This window comes from Clavispora lusitaniae (assembly GCF_014636115.1).
Source record: "Clavispora lusitaniae strain FDAARGOS_655 chromosome Unknown tig00000078_pilon, whole genome shotgun sequence".
NCBI lineage: Eukaryota > Fungi > Ascomycota > Pichiomycetes > Serinales > Metschnikowiaceae > Clavispora > Clavispora lusitaniae.
In genome coordinates, this window is record NW_027093977.1 from 364,265 (window position 1) to 379,986 (window position 15,722).

Below are 15,722 nucleotides of genomic sequence, written 5' to 3' on the forward strand. Positions count from 1 at the left end.
CATTATAGTGATGCGACGCGTAAGCAGATGGTCAGAATTCTAAGTACTCCTACAGTCATGCTTCGACGGGTGAAGCCTTTCTTTCTTAGGCGATTTCACGCCTCTGCATTACATCAATTGGCTCGGGCTGCTCTGAGACCGATCAGAGCGACCTCAGCTTGCGATGAGAAGTGTCTAAGCATTAGACAAGGGCCGGAGGAGAATAGCGTGAGGAGTTTCATCTCTGAGTCTCTCGAAGACCGAAGGAAGCAACCCGACAAAGGCTTAAAGAAGGAAGCAACCCACGAGCCAGACGCAGAAAATGATTTATCGGACGCTCGAAGTTCAAATGTGGACTCACTCGACTCAACATCATTCCCAACTGGTCCACCAAGCTGGGATCGTGGAGGCAAAACAAAGAAAAATGCATTGACACCATTGCTTGCGGCGATGCGCAAGCTCATTGATGCCAACAAAGGCTGTGTCTGTCTTGTTCAAGTTGGAAGTTTCTACGAGCTTTACTTCGAACAGGCCACCAATATCGCACCAAAATTAGGTATCAAAGTGGCTCTTCGACGTACATCAAACCACACAGTGCCAATGGCGGGCTTTCCTGTGAGCCAGCTTCAGAAATTTGTGCGGGTTTTGGTGCACGAGCTTCGGCTTAATGTCGCCATAGTGGACCAATATCCGGGCGCTGCGGATGCGCTCTTGCATCGTCGAGTATCAAGAATCGTCACACCAGGGACGCTAGTAGATGAGTCATTTCTCAACTATTCGCAAAACAACTATTTGGCTGCCATCTACATTCCACCTAACATGGCATCTTTGCCCGATCTGGAGCTCAGCATCGGGCTTGCATGGATTGACATCTCTGTGGGTGATTTTTACGTACAGCAAACCACTATGGGCGAATTGGCAGGAGACTTGAAGCGTATAGCTCCCAGCGAAGTTATCTTACCAAAGGAGTACCTGCCCAGTAATGCAGATGCGTCTTGGATCGGGGAGATGGGAGATTTGCGCAAATACTTCGTGCGCTATCACAAGACCGCATATCGTGATTTGAAACTGCAACTTCGGGCAGATCGTCAAGCTGCACGGAAGGCACTTGAATCCTTCTCTGTGCGTGAGGAGGCAGCCGTGAACATGATCCTTTCATACGTGTCAGTCAATTTGCCTGACCGAAATTTACTGCTTGACGTGCCAACCCATTACGCTAGCGATAAATATCTTCATATGGACTCACGTACTCGAGATGCACTAGAACTTACGTCGCGTACTACATTTGGCTCACATCTGGTAGTGGGATCTTTACTCCAGACAATTCGGCGAACTACCACGCCTTCAGGCTTTAGACTACTTACACAGTGGATCAAGTCGCCGATTCTTGATATCAATGAACTTCGACGCCGACAAATGTACGTGAGTTTGTTTCGAAGGCATCATCTCTTGCAACTCGAGGTGCGGGGAGTTTTGGCTAGACTTGGCGATTTTGTACGGGCATTGCAGCGTTTGGCTTTGAGAACGGGGTTGCCTGCTCTTCATTTGCAGACTGTGGGCGAAGGTTTGATCAAATTAAACCAAATACGGGATATCTTCGAGAACCACAGAAAAGCATTCAGCGAACAGGAAGCCGAACTCGTGCAACTGTTTTTAAACGATTTTCGTGTCCCTATTGACATAGCAAACGAGATTCTCGGTACATTGAACATTGAGCACATGCACAATCAACACAGTCAACACACTGAAGGTATTGACATTGAGAGTAAAGATAATGAAGCTGAAAACATTGAGATATATGCGAATGCAAAAAAAGACGAGAATTACTCGAATGAGGAACTGTGCGTTTTCGCTATTCGAAGAGACCATGATCCTCGGCTTCTTTCCCTCCACGCAGAGGTAGAGAGTTTGCAACAAGAGGAACAATCATTGCTTAATAATGTTCGGACAACAGTGACCTTATTAGATCCTAAGGCAACTGTAATGCGAAAGGACCAATGTGGACGATACTTCAACGTGATTCAGATCTCGTGTCGTCCCAAGTTTACGGAAGAAATAAGCAAAATGTTTGCGGAGCATGACGTACGCGAGAAGCGCAAGGCCCTGCTTCTTTACAAACCACAAAGTTGGGCAAACCTTCAGGACAAACGATCAAGCTGTCTTCACGACATTGAAAACCTAGAGAAAGAAATCATTAATGGGCTACGCCTGAAAGTGTTAGAACAGACTAGCTTAATACGCCACACAAGCAGATGTGCAGACTTTTTGGATGTCACGTCTTCGTTCGCCGTCCTTGCAGAAGAAAATGATTTCGTAGCTCCACTGTTTGTGAAATCTCCGAATTTAAACATTGTCGCGGGCCGTCATGCTGTCGTAGAGGCAGGTCTTCGTGAAAATGGACAAATGTTTCATCCAAATGATACTCGACTCAATTCTAGAGAAAATGTATGGGTGATTTCAGGACCAAACATGGGAGGCAAGAGTACTTTTTTGCGCCAAAATGCCATTATTGCCATTCTTGCCCAGATAGGCTCTTTTGTACCCGCTTCTAAAGTTAGTATGGGAATAGTGGATCGTATTTTTACCCGTGTTGGTGCAGCTGACGATCTTTACAGTGATTTGAGTACGTTTATGGTTGAAATGATCGAGACTAGTAATATCTTGAAGAATGCCACACCACGCTCCCTTGCAATAGTGGATGAGATTGGCCGGGGAACAAGTGGTAAAGAAGGTTTGGCTATCGCTTACGCAACTCTAATGTCCCTTGTGAAAAAGAATAAATGTCGTACGTTGTTTGCGACACATTTTGGACGTGAAATCAAAGATCTATTGGAAGCAGATAAGGTTGATCAATCGAGTATACGTTTTCGCAAAACAAAGATAGTCGAACAAAAAGACCAGGAAACATCTGTTCCAACCATTCTGTTCGATTATGCATTAGAGGATGGTATCAGTGACCGGTCTTACGCGTTTGAGGTAGCTCGACTCGCTGGGTTTCCGTCATATGCGTTAGAATATGCAAACAGGGCACTTATACATCTCGACAATGGTTTTACGAAAAGATAGTCGAAGCAACCCGAATTCTATTTAAATTTGGTGTCTAATTACCAGGAGGCTCCTGGCCCTGTTGATGCTGATTTTGTGTGAGACGGTTAGCAACTAATTGTTGCAATTGATGTAATGCACTGGGTTCTGAAGTTGCCTGGGCCCATTGCGCCTGGGAATAATTGCTTTGGTTGGTACCTTGTTGTTGGTACTGAGCGTAATACGGCTGGGATGCATGCTGTGTCTGAAGCGACAGGGGAGTTAGCTGGGCATGCTGTAATTGCATTTGTTGCTGTTGTTGAAACGAGGTCTGCGGTTGAAATTGGGCATGCAATTGCAGCAGAGCCTGTTGATGCTGTTGATATTGAGGCTGCTGCTGAAATTGCATAGCATTTTGATAGGGCATATTTTGATACTGAGGTGCATTTGAATATCCCGGTTGTGGATAGAACTGGTTTTGTGCTTGCTGATATGGGTATGGTTGACCGTATGGATTGGGTTGTACTTGGTTTATTGGAACACCATATGGGTTCAGAACGTTTTCTGTAGACTGAACGTATGGCTTTACATGAGGAGAAGTACCATGATGGTGGTACTGTGCACCATACTGGGGCGTTGATGGGAGTGTCGCTGGCGTCAGATTTGACGCAAATCCATAAGAAACAAATTTTTGGTCACTATTCGTTTGATGTTTCTTCTTCGCAGGTTCGCCAGTTCCTTGGTCATTTTTCCTTTGTTTTTGCTTCTTCTTCTTCTTTTTCTCTTGTTTAGCCGCTAATTCTTGCTCATCATCCGAGAACTCTTGTTCTTCTTCAGGAAGTTCTTCATCATGGCAGTTTGAGGCATCCGTCCCTTTTGCTTTCTTGATTGCATCCGTATACAAAAATTGGGAGTCTGGAACCACATAAAACACTTTGGCACCTTTTTTGTCCTTGAACTTTTCAAACTCTTCATCAGTATTGAACTTGATTCTATAATTAGGTGCTTGCAACCGACCAAAAGTCTCGAATAAGGGACCAATGACCTGTCTGTCTTCCAAACACAATACACTATTCTCTTTGAGGACCCTAAACTCGCCAGAAATATTAGCTTTGATGATGATATTCTTCTCAACTAGGGATGTAATAGTTCCAACAAGTTCTAGAGGTGCATTCTCAGCCACTTTATAGTCAGAAGGCAAAGTTGGTGCAGCTTCATCGCTAACTTCATTTTTAGACAAGATTGGACCACTGCTTCCTTCCTCTTCCTCCTCAAGTTCGTCAATGATCTCTTCATTATTGTTCGTCTCTTCATCGTCGGATGAATCACTGGAATCAGACAGACTGGAGTCAGACAGACTAGAATCAGACAGACTAGAGACACTATCAGAATCTGAATCAGAACTGCTATCATCCAAGCTGATTTCATCATCCGAAAACTTCTCTACCGTCTCTTGTGTCTGACCCTCAAGAAAATCTTTCACTTTACCTGCGTGTGCTTCTTCCGAGACTTCATCGTTTCCCTTATCTTGGGACGAATTATCTTCTGCATTAGTGATAGGTGTTAAATCATTCGTATTTTCATTCACGTTGTCCTGTCCACGTTTCATATGATCATGTCCAGGTGTATTCTCGTTAGCGATACTTTCAACTTCATTGCCAGAATTTGCATCTGATTCCTGTGCGGTATCAACTGGTTCTGCACTCAAAGTCTCTTTGGAGGAAGAATCACCAATTTGTACGGATCCCTGGATTGTTTGAATCGCAGTTACTTTCTCACTAGTTGTTTCCACATCCCCACAGATGGCCTGATCTTGTTCGTTCGGTGTAAGTTCATTAGTTGGCATGGTGGGCTTTACCAAATCTGATTCCAGTTCCAAACCCGATGGAAACTTTATTTCTTGACTGTTATCCATGTGAGCTATCCTCTTCCCGTTTTGATATGAGAAGATGTACAAGATCAGATGAGCATCGCATCACCTCGTAAGAAGCGCCGTGGTGTACGGGTGTCTTTACAATCCACAAATTCTATGATATTGAATTTGGTGGCTTTCTCTTCCCTTTCCATCAGGATTGATGGTTCTTCAAAATGACAAAGGCACTACAACCTCTAATAAGAAAAATCGAATTTCAGGCCGACCTCCTTCATGACGTCATATCTTTGTCAACTAACAACTCACCGCGAAATAATCTAAAAAAAAGGTTTGAAGGGGGAGAATTTGTCGGTCTCCTGCCGATTATTGAATTTGGATAGCTCCAGACCGCATCACCGAGGCGTATCGAAACTACATTACGATGTCAGAGTCACCAACTACACGGTTTGTAGAAGAGTATAGAAAATAAAATGAAAAGTAGAGCTCATTCTTCTCCATTCAACGAAATGAGACAACACATAGCGGTTGAATGCAACATTTTGGTCTCAAAACAAGGAGAAGCTACCATTGTCCGCCAATATTTTGAAAAGTCTGATCAACACCATACCGTAGTCACCATTGGCTATGTGCCGGTCGCTTATTAGCGCAATTCCTTTGCGCTACAATCGCCGGGCTGAAGTAGCAAGCGTACAAGAATGACGAAGTTATTCATTCAGTGGGTTAGATTTCCCGAAGAATTCGGCTCCATCCAGCATCCAACAGCAATATAACATGAGCTAATCATGTAACAAGCTTCCAAAGAGTTTCATGTACGTAGTGTATGTAGCGCGACGTCAATGCTGGGCTACAAGTGCCGCGGCTATTTCGTGCTGGATTCTGTCCCGTATCCGTCGCACAAGAAAAACAACATAAATCTCTCGTCTCCGCCCCTTTTATCATCTCTCTTTCTTTCTTCTCTTCAACGTCTGTTCCCTACTTTTCGGTTTAACCTGTCATTCCTTTATCTTTTTCCCTGCCTCCGTGCAATTACGCTCCTTAGATAAACCTTGAAGGTATGTTCAAATTTGATTTAACTGACTCTATTGCCTCATGAGAAGAACGTGTTTTGTTCCACTTTTCTTCACTTTGCACGCTTGTTTTCAAAGTTGTTTTCAAACGGGCCCATGTCTGCCCTTGTTCTTTTTCTATACTTCAGATACACGCTTTCTACGTCGAAATCTACACTGGTTTCGGTACTGAGACAAGAATGTTTTCTGTGTGGTGAAATTGAAATTTGTCTTAGGCTGCTTTGCAGTGTTTGGCGCGAAAATGGTGGGCTGGATGTGACTGCATCAGTCGCGGTCCGAAGCATTTTCGCTTCTCCTTGGCGGCTACTTGTTTCGTTTTTGCTTCCAGCAGAATTCCAAACGGGGGACCTCGACCAGCCGAACGTTGTATACAGGAGTGTTTTGACACTAGCGCTCCTGCGTTGTGTATTTGGTGCGCGCTCACCGTGTCTTTTGTTTACGGTCGCGCATTTGAATTTACCTGCAAGGCACAGCCCAAGACAAGTGTACCTGAATCAAGCAATTAATACTCAGCATTCGCATGTATGAAAATTATACTAACACAGTCTAGTAATGAAATTCAGCCAGAATATACTCGCTACTGTGTTTGTGGCATTGTCCACTCTTGCTGCTGCCGCTCCGGCGAGCAAGAGGGATGACGATGACTGCTCTTCTACTAGGGTTCATCTTCATCACAAGCATAAGAGAGAGGTCGTTTACGAATATGCCTATGTGACTGTTACGGTCAATGGCCAAGGCTCCGAAGTCTCTGCCACTCAGACGACCACTTCCACTGGAACTGACGATGCTCCAGTGGACTCGACTTCGACATTGGAGTTTACTTTCACGCCAAGCTCTTCTGTCGCTGCCCAAGCTTCGAGCGCTGCTGCTGCCTCCTCGGCGGTGGCATACTCGTCTGCTGCTGCCTCTTCCCCCGCACAAGCCTCGTCTGCTGCTGCCTCTTCCCCTGCACAAGCTTCATCTGCGCAAGCCTCTTCCGCTGCAGCATCTTCTCAGGGCGGTGCTTCTTCTGTGGCATCAAGCTCGCAGTCTACTGGTACATACACCACCTCCTCGTCCAACGGAATTAGCGGCGATTTGCAAAGCTACCAAGATCCAACGGAAGAGTTCCAAGACGGTGTTCTTTCTTGTGATGAGTTCCCATCTGGCCAAGGTGTTATTGCTCTTGACCACATGGGCTTCGGTGGCTGGTCCGGTATTTACAACTCTGACACTTCTACCGGTGGTTCTTGCAAAGAGGGCTCTTACTGTTCTTACGCTTGTCAATCTGGTATGTCCAAAACCCAATGGCCTTCGAACCAACCTTCGAATGGTGTTTCGGTCGGTGGCTTGCAATGTAAGAATGGCAAGTTGTACAGATCTAACCCTAACTCCAAGTACTTGTGTGAATGGGGTGTTGACAAAGCCGTTGTTGTGAGCAAATTGTCTCAGGACGTTGCAATCTGCAGAACCGACTACCCTGGTACTGAAAACATGGACATCCCAACCGTGGCTCTGGCCGGTCAAACAACTGTTCTTACTACTGTTGACCAAGATAGCTATTTCCAATGGCAAGGCAAGAAGACATCGGCTCAGTACTACGTTAACAATGCTGGTGTTTCTTGGGAAGACGGCTGCACCTGGGGTAGCGCTGGATCTGGTATTGGCAACTGGGCACCATTGAACTTTGGTGCAGGATACACTGGTGGAATTGGCTACCTCTCTTTGATTCCAAACCCAAATAACTACGATGCTGCTAACTTTAACGTCAAGATCACTTCTTATAACGGCGGTACAGTTAACGGTGAGTGCGTCTACGAAAATGGCTCGTACAACGGTAACGGATCCGATGGATGTACCGTTGCTGTCACTTCTGGCCAAGCGCAATTCGTTCTTTACAATTAAGATTGTTTTCATATATTACCCAGATTTTGTTTGAATGCGCAATGTGTGATAGTGTAACTATGCTTGAACGCTACATGTAGTATAGCCATGAATTATGTACACTCTAGTGTCACGTCAAGAGGAAGTGACCGATTTTGTTGCGTGACTAGGCTTACAAGTAAGTTGTAACTTCTAGTAAGTTGTAACTTCTCAGAGCAAACACCTACATTGCAAGCAGTGCTCTTCTCGGCAGTACCCGAATACTGAATCGGATAAATTGCGCACCAATGATGAGAAAAAAATATTGAGAAGAAAAAAGCAACGGCACTTGGTGTAAAAAAGAAATTTATTTGGCGCACAGACTATCTAATACGGCATTCATGCGAAAAAAAAATTTCACAAGAAAGCCGTGAGCGACTGAGCACACGTGACCATAGGCCAATGGAAAACGTAGGGCAATTTTCAATAGCTTTCAGGGGTCAGAAAAGTACGGATGCTAGAAATAGAATTGGTTCCACATTTTTATCAAGTATTTCCGGAGGGTCCAGGCAAGTGATATGGATCATAGAATACTAAAAAAAAGGAAGAAAATAATCAAGAAAATTGGTTCAAGAGATAACAAAAAGATACAGAACGAAAAAAAAAAAAAAAGAAAGTGCAATGAAGGGAGCATGCGCAGGTGACTTAAGTAAGAGAAGTTAGAAATAAAATGGGGGCAAGACCTCCCTTCTGTAGCTGGGGGGTTGTCTATAACCAGAATCGGTTATCTTATCTCAGATAAGAAAGCAGCATATTCCATCTTGACGCTAAAGGCAGTAGTAATCGAGCACCAAAAATAATGCGGAGAAAATTGTAGCTAAGCGCAAGTAGCAGCGATGAGACGGCATTGTCGAGCGGCGAAATGAGAAAAACGGTACACCCTGCAGCAAAAGCAAACGGCGTTTAGGGCGATTTTCGCTCGGTCGCGCACGAGCTGCAGACAATCATGTATGCATCATTCATTCGATGCAGACGCCCAAGATAAGAAAATTTGTCATTCAGTATAAAGTATGGTAAATTGCCGCCTTAGGTTTCGGTGCACACGAGCAAAACTTCATCGCTATGTCTGATATCGAAAAAGCTGTGGAAACCCCAAAGGATGTTCTGTATGTCAGAGACACAGACGACTTGTCAATCATTTCCAAAGGAGGTGACAATGAGGTGAAGAGAAACTTGAAGGCCAGACACATTTCTATGATTGCTCTTGGAGGAACCATTGGTACTGGTCTTTTCATTTCTACCAAAAACGCTCTTCAAGCAGGTCCTGTTTTGGCCCTTATTGCATACCTTTTCATTACCACTTTGGCTTGGGGTGTTACTCAGGCTTTGGGTGAAATGGCCACTTTTATCCCCGTGTCTGGATCCTTTACACAGTTCTCTGCCCGTTTCTGTTCTCCAGCTTTGGGTGTCGCTAACGGATGGAACTACTGGTTTTCTTGGGCTATCACTTTTGCCCTTGAGATTTCTGTTGTTGGCCAGGTTATCCAGTACTGGACGCACAAGGTGCCTTTGGCTGCATGGATTACCATTTTCTTCGTTTTAATTACGATTTCCAATATGTTTCCCGTCAAGTTCTACGGTGAATTTGAATTTTGGATTGCCTCGGTCAAGATCATTGCTGTGGTTGGCTGGTTAATTTACGCTCTTTGTATGGTTTGCGGAGCTGGCAAGACTGGACCTGTTGGTTTTAGATACTGGAGAAACCCTGGAGCTTGGGGTGACGGTGCCGGGTATGTGCACAACAAGAACACTGACCGCTTTTTAGCCTGGTTGTCCTCATTAATCTCAGCTTTGTTCACATTCCAAGGTGTTGAATTGGTGGGTATTTCTTGTGGTGAATCTGCCAACCCAAGAAAGACAGTTCCATCTGCCATTAAGAAGGTGATTTGGCGTATCATGATCTTTTACGTCGGTTGTATGTTCTTCATGGGCTTGTTGATTCCTTACAATGACCCTAAATTGACTGACGACTCTGCTTTTGCTGCCTCGTCACCATTTATTGTTGCCATCAAAAACTCGGGTACCCCAGCCTTGGCTGATATTTTTAACGCTGTCATTTTGATTGCTATTATCTCTGCTGGTAATTCTAACGTTTATTCTGGCTCTAGAATTTTATACGGTTTGGCTCAAGCCGGTGCTGCTCCAAAATTTTTCATGAGAACAACCGTTCATGGTATTCCATACATTGCAGTTTTGTTCACCGCCGCCTTTGGATCTTTAGGTTACATGGTATTGTCTAACAGTGGCAACACTGTTTTCAACTGGTTGTTGAACATCACAGCTGTTTCTGGTTTGATTGCATGGGTCAACATTTCCTTTTCTCATATGAGATTTGTGCAAATCTTGAAGTCTAGAGATATCAGCAGAGACTCTTTGCCATACAAGGCCAAATGGATGCCATACGTTTCATATTACTGTTTCTACTTTGGCTTCGCTCTTGTTTTTGTGCAAGGTTATTCTTGTTTCTATGGGATCACTGCATCATCCTTCTTCACGGCATACATTTCGGTGATCTTGTTTGCCTTCACTTGGATTTGTGCTCACTTTTATTTTAACGGTTTTACCAAGCATGCATTCTCTTGGAACTCGATTTTGCTCCCATTGGACGAATGTGACATCGACACTGGTGTGAGGGAAATTGAAGATGCGGTTTGGGATGACGAAGCTCCAACTACTTTGTGGGGCAAGTTTTGGGCATTTATGTCTTAGCATATTGGGTTTGTTAAGACATTATCACAGGTGAATAATGTTATATAATTTTCGGCATAAACATAATACTTAGATATATCACATGTAAGTCACGGACTCAAAAATCGTAAAATATACTTTGTGCTTTGGAAATATAATCAATTTCTTCGCATATACGGTGTATTATTTTCAGTCCTATCTCCATCCATGTCAGAAGAGATAACGAAGTCTTCCCCTCAAGGGAATGCAACAGAAGGGTCACAGGCTACAAGAAAGCAGATTGATGTGAAGCTTTTAGACCAACAGTTAGCTGATCTCGATTCTGACGATTTAGATTCTGATGATGAACTTCACTTTGGAGGATGTCACTGTTGTGCAGGTCTGGTGGGCACTATCAACAATATGAAATAAACGGTATCCATATTAAGTCCATGACTCTGTAGACATCTTGTATTCGTATTACCCTATCATGTTTATAGTTCCACACTTACAGATGTTTTTCATGTTAGGGACATACAATGCGATGCGCAATTACTAGTTGTTAGTCATCGATTTAAGGAAAGGGAGACAAACATCTACTTAACATAGGGCTAATCGCTACAATGTTTTCGGAAGAGGTGATAGCTTACTTGAATGTGCTCTTAGAAAGAATAATAATAAACAAAAAAGAAGCACCATTAATACACTCTCCGAGTTTACGTCATGCACTTCGAATACATCACCAAATGTTCCAAGAACAAACATGATTGACGCAACGTGCTTTTGAAATATGCATTTCGATTAATTCTGAGCGAGCCAATAGACACCAATGGATAAACGGAATCGTATTGATGTTAAAATCGTCTTAGCGGAATTTCTCGCTGTGAGCTACTTTGAATACTAACCTCGCTTTCCCTTGCTTTTCTCAAATGGAGATAAAACTGCCTATCTAGCAAACTCGCTATGAATTACCAAATCAATGACACAAGGCAATAAGGATAAATGGCTTGGCGTAGTGCTTCTTGATTAGTCAAATAAACGTACCGAATTTATCCATTATTACACAATTTTCCCTATATCTGTAACTTCATTCAATTTTTCATTTCTTCCGCCCACTTCTCCTAACAGCCTGGCGAGTACTTCTTCTAGCTTTGGGTTCTTCTTTAGCAGCAGAAGGTTCCTCCTCTTGTACTTCAGATCGCGTCCTTCTTTTTGATGTTGCGGGAGGAGTATTAGCACGCAGATGGCGCTTTTTCTGTGGCAATGTCTCTGGTGCATCAAGTTTTGCTATCGACCTTGTTCTTTTACGCAGAGCGGTGTCACTGTCGTTTTGCTTTTTTAATGCTTTCGCTTTACCGCGTGAAGCACCTTTCTCCTTTTTGGTTGATAAGAGCTCGTCCCCTTCTAGTTTCGCTAATTCCGCGTCATCACCTTCTACATCACTAAGTTCAGATGAGTAATCACCTGGTTCCAGAGTGTCACTGATGTCGTCCTTAGCCGATTTTTCTTCCTTGGGTTTCTCTCGAGATTTCTCTCGAGACTTTTCGTCCAGCCCACTTTTCTCTGGCTTCTCGTATTTCTCTTCCTTGGGTGGCTTTTCTTCTTTCTTACTTGGCTTTTCATCTCTGGCGTTGTGTCTTTCTTTCTCCACTTCTTCTTTTGACTCTCCTGTTATCTTATTCATTGTACCTTCCTTTTCTTTGCTATGTTGGATCTTTTCCGCACCGTTATTCGGTTCAACACTTGATCTATTTGTCTTTCTTCTCGTAGATCTTTCTTCTGTGGATGGAGTAGCCGAGCCCTCTTCACTTTCGCTTTCTTCTTCGATCTCATCAACCTTAGCTAGGTTATAATGCTGGGATAGCTTGGACCATATTTGATCGGCGGTAAACTTCCCTGAATCTTCAACTCCTTCATTGATATGCACGACTATTTGGGCCATATTTTCGTCCTTTTTCTGCCCAGCCGGTTTATAGTCACATACAAGACTAAAGAGTTTTATCTCTTGATCAATTGTCCAATCACGAGCTGCACTCATTGTTCTGGTGATACTTTCGAATGTTCGAATCCCAACCCTATCGCGTAAAGAAGGCGTAGGTCAATAAAGAAACGAAGAAACAGGTTTCACCTACCCCTTCGATATAGCCTGAGTAGCGTAGTACTCGACGGTGATCTGCGCCTGCACAAAATTGAGAACCATTGTAATATGTCAACAAGACGTGTGCCAGCTACGTTAGATACTGCAATTAAAGGGCTGAAAATATCGATTAGAAAATGTGATGTCTTTGCAAACTAGGCATCAGTATTGATATTTTCATGCCAAAACCTTACTGCCAAGTCAACTCTTCTAGTATGGTTCGCGCACGCTATTTTTCACCACTTTTTCACTGGAGCGCATGTAGAACTAAGCCAACCACCCATGCCCAGAAAAGCGACAAACTTGTACTCCACGGCCAGGGGTCGTGTTCGTGCATCTATGAACAAGTATAACTTGTTCAACTTGTACAAAAAACCCCAAATCAGATATCAGGGCAAGTCTCTTTTCCAGCAAAAGTGGACTGCAAAACAGGAAACCCGAGCCTATCATGGAGAACATTTAACAGAGCGCAGATGGAAAACTTTATTTAATCCTAGCTTGGAATCTGTTGCCCAGTTAGATGCTTCCTTGAAGGGTGTGGATGTGGCACCAACGCCTATGCCTTTGCAAACTTTTGCCGCATTGGAGAAAAGGCTTGAGTTTGCCTTGTTTCGTTCCATGTTTGCATCTTCTGTTAGACAAGCCCGTGAATTCATCAAGAATGGCCATGTCAAGGTTAATGGTGTGACTATAAAACATCCAGCTTTTCCCTTGAAGTCAGGCGATATTTTCAGCGTTAACCCAGAAAAGGTAATGCTTGCCATGGGTAGAGTTAAGCCAAGTGTTGCAGAAGCTATAAAGGTGGACAAGAAGCAGATTGGAGTTTGGAATAAATACGTCAGTGCAGCAAAACAGAATCCCAAGGACGTATGGGATTTGCAACAAAATAAGCCGCAATCCTTAAACACCTTGAACGAAAATGTTCAATTGAGTCGTCTCGAGTCCGTCAAGAAGTTCAACAAAGACGTGGAGCGTAAAATGCTTGCGGAGCAAAAGCAAACTACTCGCGAGAACCTCTTGTCGAAGATCTTGTCCGCCATCGAAGGAAAGGATGTGGATATCCTTGAACCTTCTGCTTTCAGTAAAATCGTTGGAGGAAAGGACTCCGCCAAATGTCTTGAAATTGCCAAAATTTTGTCTCGGGCTGAAAGTCCTTTAATTGCGGCTCATTCTCCAGAGAAATGCAAGGAGTATATTTCAACCAAAAGTACCGAGTTTGACTCTAAAGAAGCAGCTAAAACTGCAGCCAGTGTCAAGAAGATTTTGTCTGAACTAGTATCTCTGCAGTTGGAGTATCTTCGTGTCAAGGGTGAGCAACTGATGTTACCTGAGGACACGAAGACCATTCCATTCTCCACATCTTTTGGCAAGAACTTGAAGCCTCATCCTCCTTTGGACAAGGATTCTGTACTCGAGGACGAAAAACTGGCAAAAGTCCACCTTCCGTGGCAAAAGGGATTGTTTGGACGCCAGGATCCTTCCAAGCCTTATTTCACCCCATGGACCCCTAGACCTTTTATCGGAGCATTTGCGATTATGCCCCACCACATCGAGGTGTCGTTTGAGACGTGCCACGCTGTCTACTTAAATGACCCTGTCGCCAGACCAGGCCATTCGGAGGTAATCTCTCCTTTCCCAGACCACGTGCATGAGAGAGCATACATGTACTATGTGAGAAAAGGATTGTAACTTGTACATAGTCAACGATATCACAATTTTCGATGGTGTAGCTTCTCGGGCTTCGAAGTGGATATTAACTTCATAGAAGATATCAGCTCGCAAGGTTCAGCTTAGGCATCTTGTGAGGATTTTGGTAAAAAAAAAAATGCTAAATAAATTAAATGTATTCATGTGGTTCACAAAAAAAAAAAAAAAAAAAAAAAAAAAAAAAGAGAACGAACAAGAACGAACGAACGACGAACCGTATATCTGTATGAATGAATACAGCTGGATGAAAATGTACATTGGTTCAATTTTTGGCGTTGCCAAATCTGCTCTTGGCTACTCTGTTCAGTCCCAAAGCTGCGATCGAAGTCTGTCTCACTGCGAATGCCTCGAATATCCAGCAAGCTTGTTCGACAGGCTCGCGCTATATCGCCTCGCCTTGCGCCTCTCTTACGAGCCACGGGATCATTGGAGCGTGCCCATAGTGAACTTAAGTGGATCGAAAACGAACTTCCACGCCACAAGTGGACGAACGCTGTGAACAGAAGAGCATGCCTTGAGCCGCTTCAATACATCTTGGGAAGTCAGCCGTTTGGTCTGTTGGATATTCTCTGTGGCCGAGGAGTTTTGATTCCACGCTGGGAAACTGAGGAATGGGCCACAGCTGTAGCTTCTATCATCAAGGAATTCGAGTCTCCGAGAATATTAGATGCTTGCACAGGCACAGGTTGCATTCCGCTTCTTCTCAAGCACGAACTACCGCACGCGAAGGTCCAAGCATTCGACTTTTCAGAAGATGCACTTCGTTTGGCAGGTCTTAACAAAGAGAAATTTGATATCGATGTGTCTTTTCATTATGGCGATGTATTTGACTCAAATATGAAGTTTGACCATCCCTTTGATCTCGTCACCGCTAATCCACCCTACATTCCAATAAACGACTACGAGCGGCCTATGCTTCTAAGTGGTCCAGAAAAATCTGTGCGACTATACGAACCTCGACTGGCTTTGGTAGGCCACCTCGAGTTTTATCATGCCTTAGTTGACAATATAGTACGCGCGCTGCAGTGTAGCGGAATCATTTTTGAGTTAGGCTATGAAGAACAAGCTCAAGCAACCGCTGAAAAGTTAGGTACGGCCTGGTTGTGTGGGCGATATAACGACTCTGCTGGGCGCTTGCGATGCGTGGTGGGATGGAAGAAAGGCACACCTATGCAGACTCTAGCGAACCTTGTAAACGGAGGAACCCTCTAAGGTACATAATGAAGATAATTCTAACTTGTGCTTTGCGAAAGGATAGTCCAGCTGCGCAATTTATTTATCATGAGACAATGTACTTGTGGTCAGAACTAGAGTATAAAGCTAGTGCACATTTGAGTCGTTTCGTATAATATGCACGGAAGTGGTG

General features: G+C 43.9%; 8 protein-coding genes across 8 annotated transcripts; 6 read left to right on the plus strand and 2 right to left on the minus strand. All coding sequences in view use genetic code 12, as the record gives it.

Moving 5' to 3' along the window:
* Positions 1–27: 27 nt before the first annotated feature.
* Positions 28–3,045, plus strand: FOB63_002304 (mismatch repair ATPase; the record flags this gene model as incomplete). Its single annotated transcript, XM_002616647.2, has 1 exon — positions 28–3,045. The coding sequence occupies one exon, from the start codon at positions 28–30 to the stop codon at positions 3,043–3,045; it is 3,018 nt and encodes a 1,005-aa protein (XP_002616693.2).
* A 34-nt stretch (positions 3,046–3,079) lies between these two features.
* On the minus strand, positions 3,080–4,918 carry FOB63_002305 (RNA-binding snoRNP assembly protein; the record flags this gene model as incomplete). Its single annotated transcript, XM_002616645.1, has 1 exon — positions 3,080–4,918. The coding sequence occupies one exon, from the start codon at positions 4,916–4,918 to the stop codon at positions 3,080–3,082; it is 1,839 nt and encodes a 612-aa protein (XP_002616691.1).
* Positions 4,919–6,495: 1,577 nt separating this feature from the next.
* SUN41 (putative glucosidase) lies at positions 6,496–7,827 on the plus strand (the record flags this gene model as incomplete). The annotated part of the gene is made up of 1 exon (XM_002616644.1): positions 6,496–7,827. The coding sequence occupies one exon, from the start codon at positions 6,496–6,498 to the stop codon at positions 7,825–7,827; it is 1,332 nt and encodes a 443-aa protein (XP_002616690.1).
* Positions 7,828–8,907: 1,080 nt separating this feature from the next.
* On the plus strand, positions 8,908–10,554 carry CAN1 (Lysine/arginine permease CAN1; the record flags this gene model as incomplete). Its single annotated transcript, XM_002616643.1, has 1 exon — positions 8,908–10,554. The coding sequence occupies one exon, from the start codon at positions 8,908–8,910 to the stop codon at positions 10,552–10,554; it is 1,647 nt and encodes a 548-aa protein (XP_002616689.1).
* A 186-nt stretch (positions 10,555–10,740) lies between these two features.
* FOB63_002308 (uncharacterized protein) lies at positions 10,741–10,944 on the plus strand (the record flags this gene model as incomplete). Its single annotated transcript, XM_066102227.1, has 1 exon — positions 10,741–10,944. One exon carries the CDS (start codon positions 10,741–10,743, stop codon positions 10,942–10,944), a length of 204 nt encoding a protein of 67 aa, XP_065958377.1.
* Positions 10,945–11,611: 667 nt separating this feature from the next.
* EAF7 (Eaf7p) lies at positions 11,612–12,550 on the minus strand (the record flags this gene model as incomplete). Its single annotated transcript, XM_002616642.1, has 1 exon — positions 11,612–12,550. The coding sequence occupies one exon, from the start codon at positions 12,548–12,550 to the stop codon at positions 11,612–11,614; it is 939 nt and encodes a 312-aa protein (XP_002616688.1).
* A 381-nt stretch (positions 12,551–12,931) lies between these two features.
* Positions 12,932–14,338, plus strand: FOB63_002310 (mitochondrial 37S ribosomal protein uS4m; the record flags this gene model as incomplete). The annotated part of the gene is made up of 1 exon (XM_002616641.1): positions 12,932–14,338. One exon carries the CDS (start codon positions 12,932–12,934, stop codon positions 14,336–14,338), a length of 1,407 nt encoding a protein of 468 aa, XP_002616687.1.
* Positions 14,339–14,698: 360 nt separating this feature from the next.
* On the plus strand, positions 14,699–15,568 carry FOB63_002311 (S-adenosylmethionine-dependent methyltransferase; the record flags this gene model as incomplete). Its single annotated transcript, XM_002616640.1, has 1 exon — positions 14,699–15,568. The coding sequence occupies one exon, from the start codon at positions 14,699–14,701 to the stop codon at positions 15,566–15,568; it is 870 nt and encodes a 289-aa protein (XP_002616686.1).
* Between the last annotated feature and the right edge of the window lie 154 nt (positions 15,569–15,722).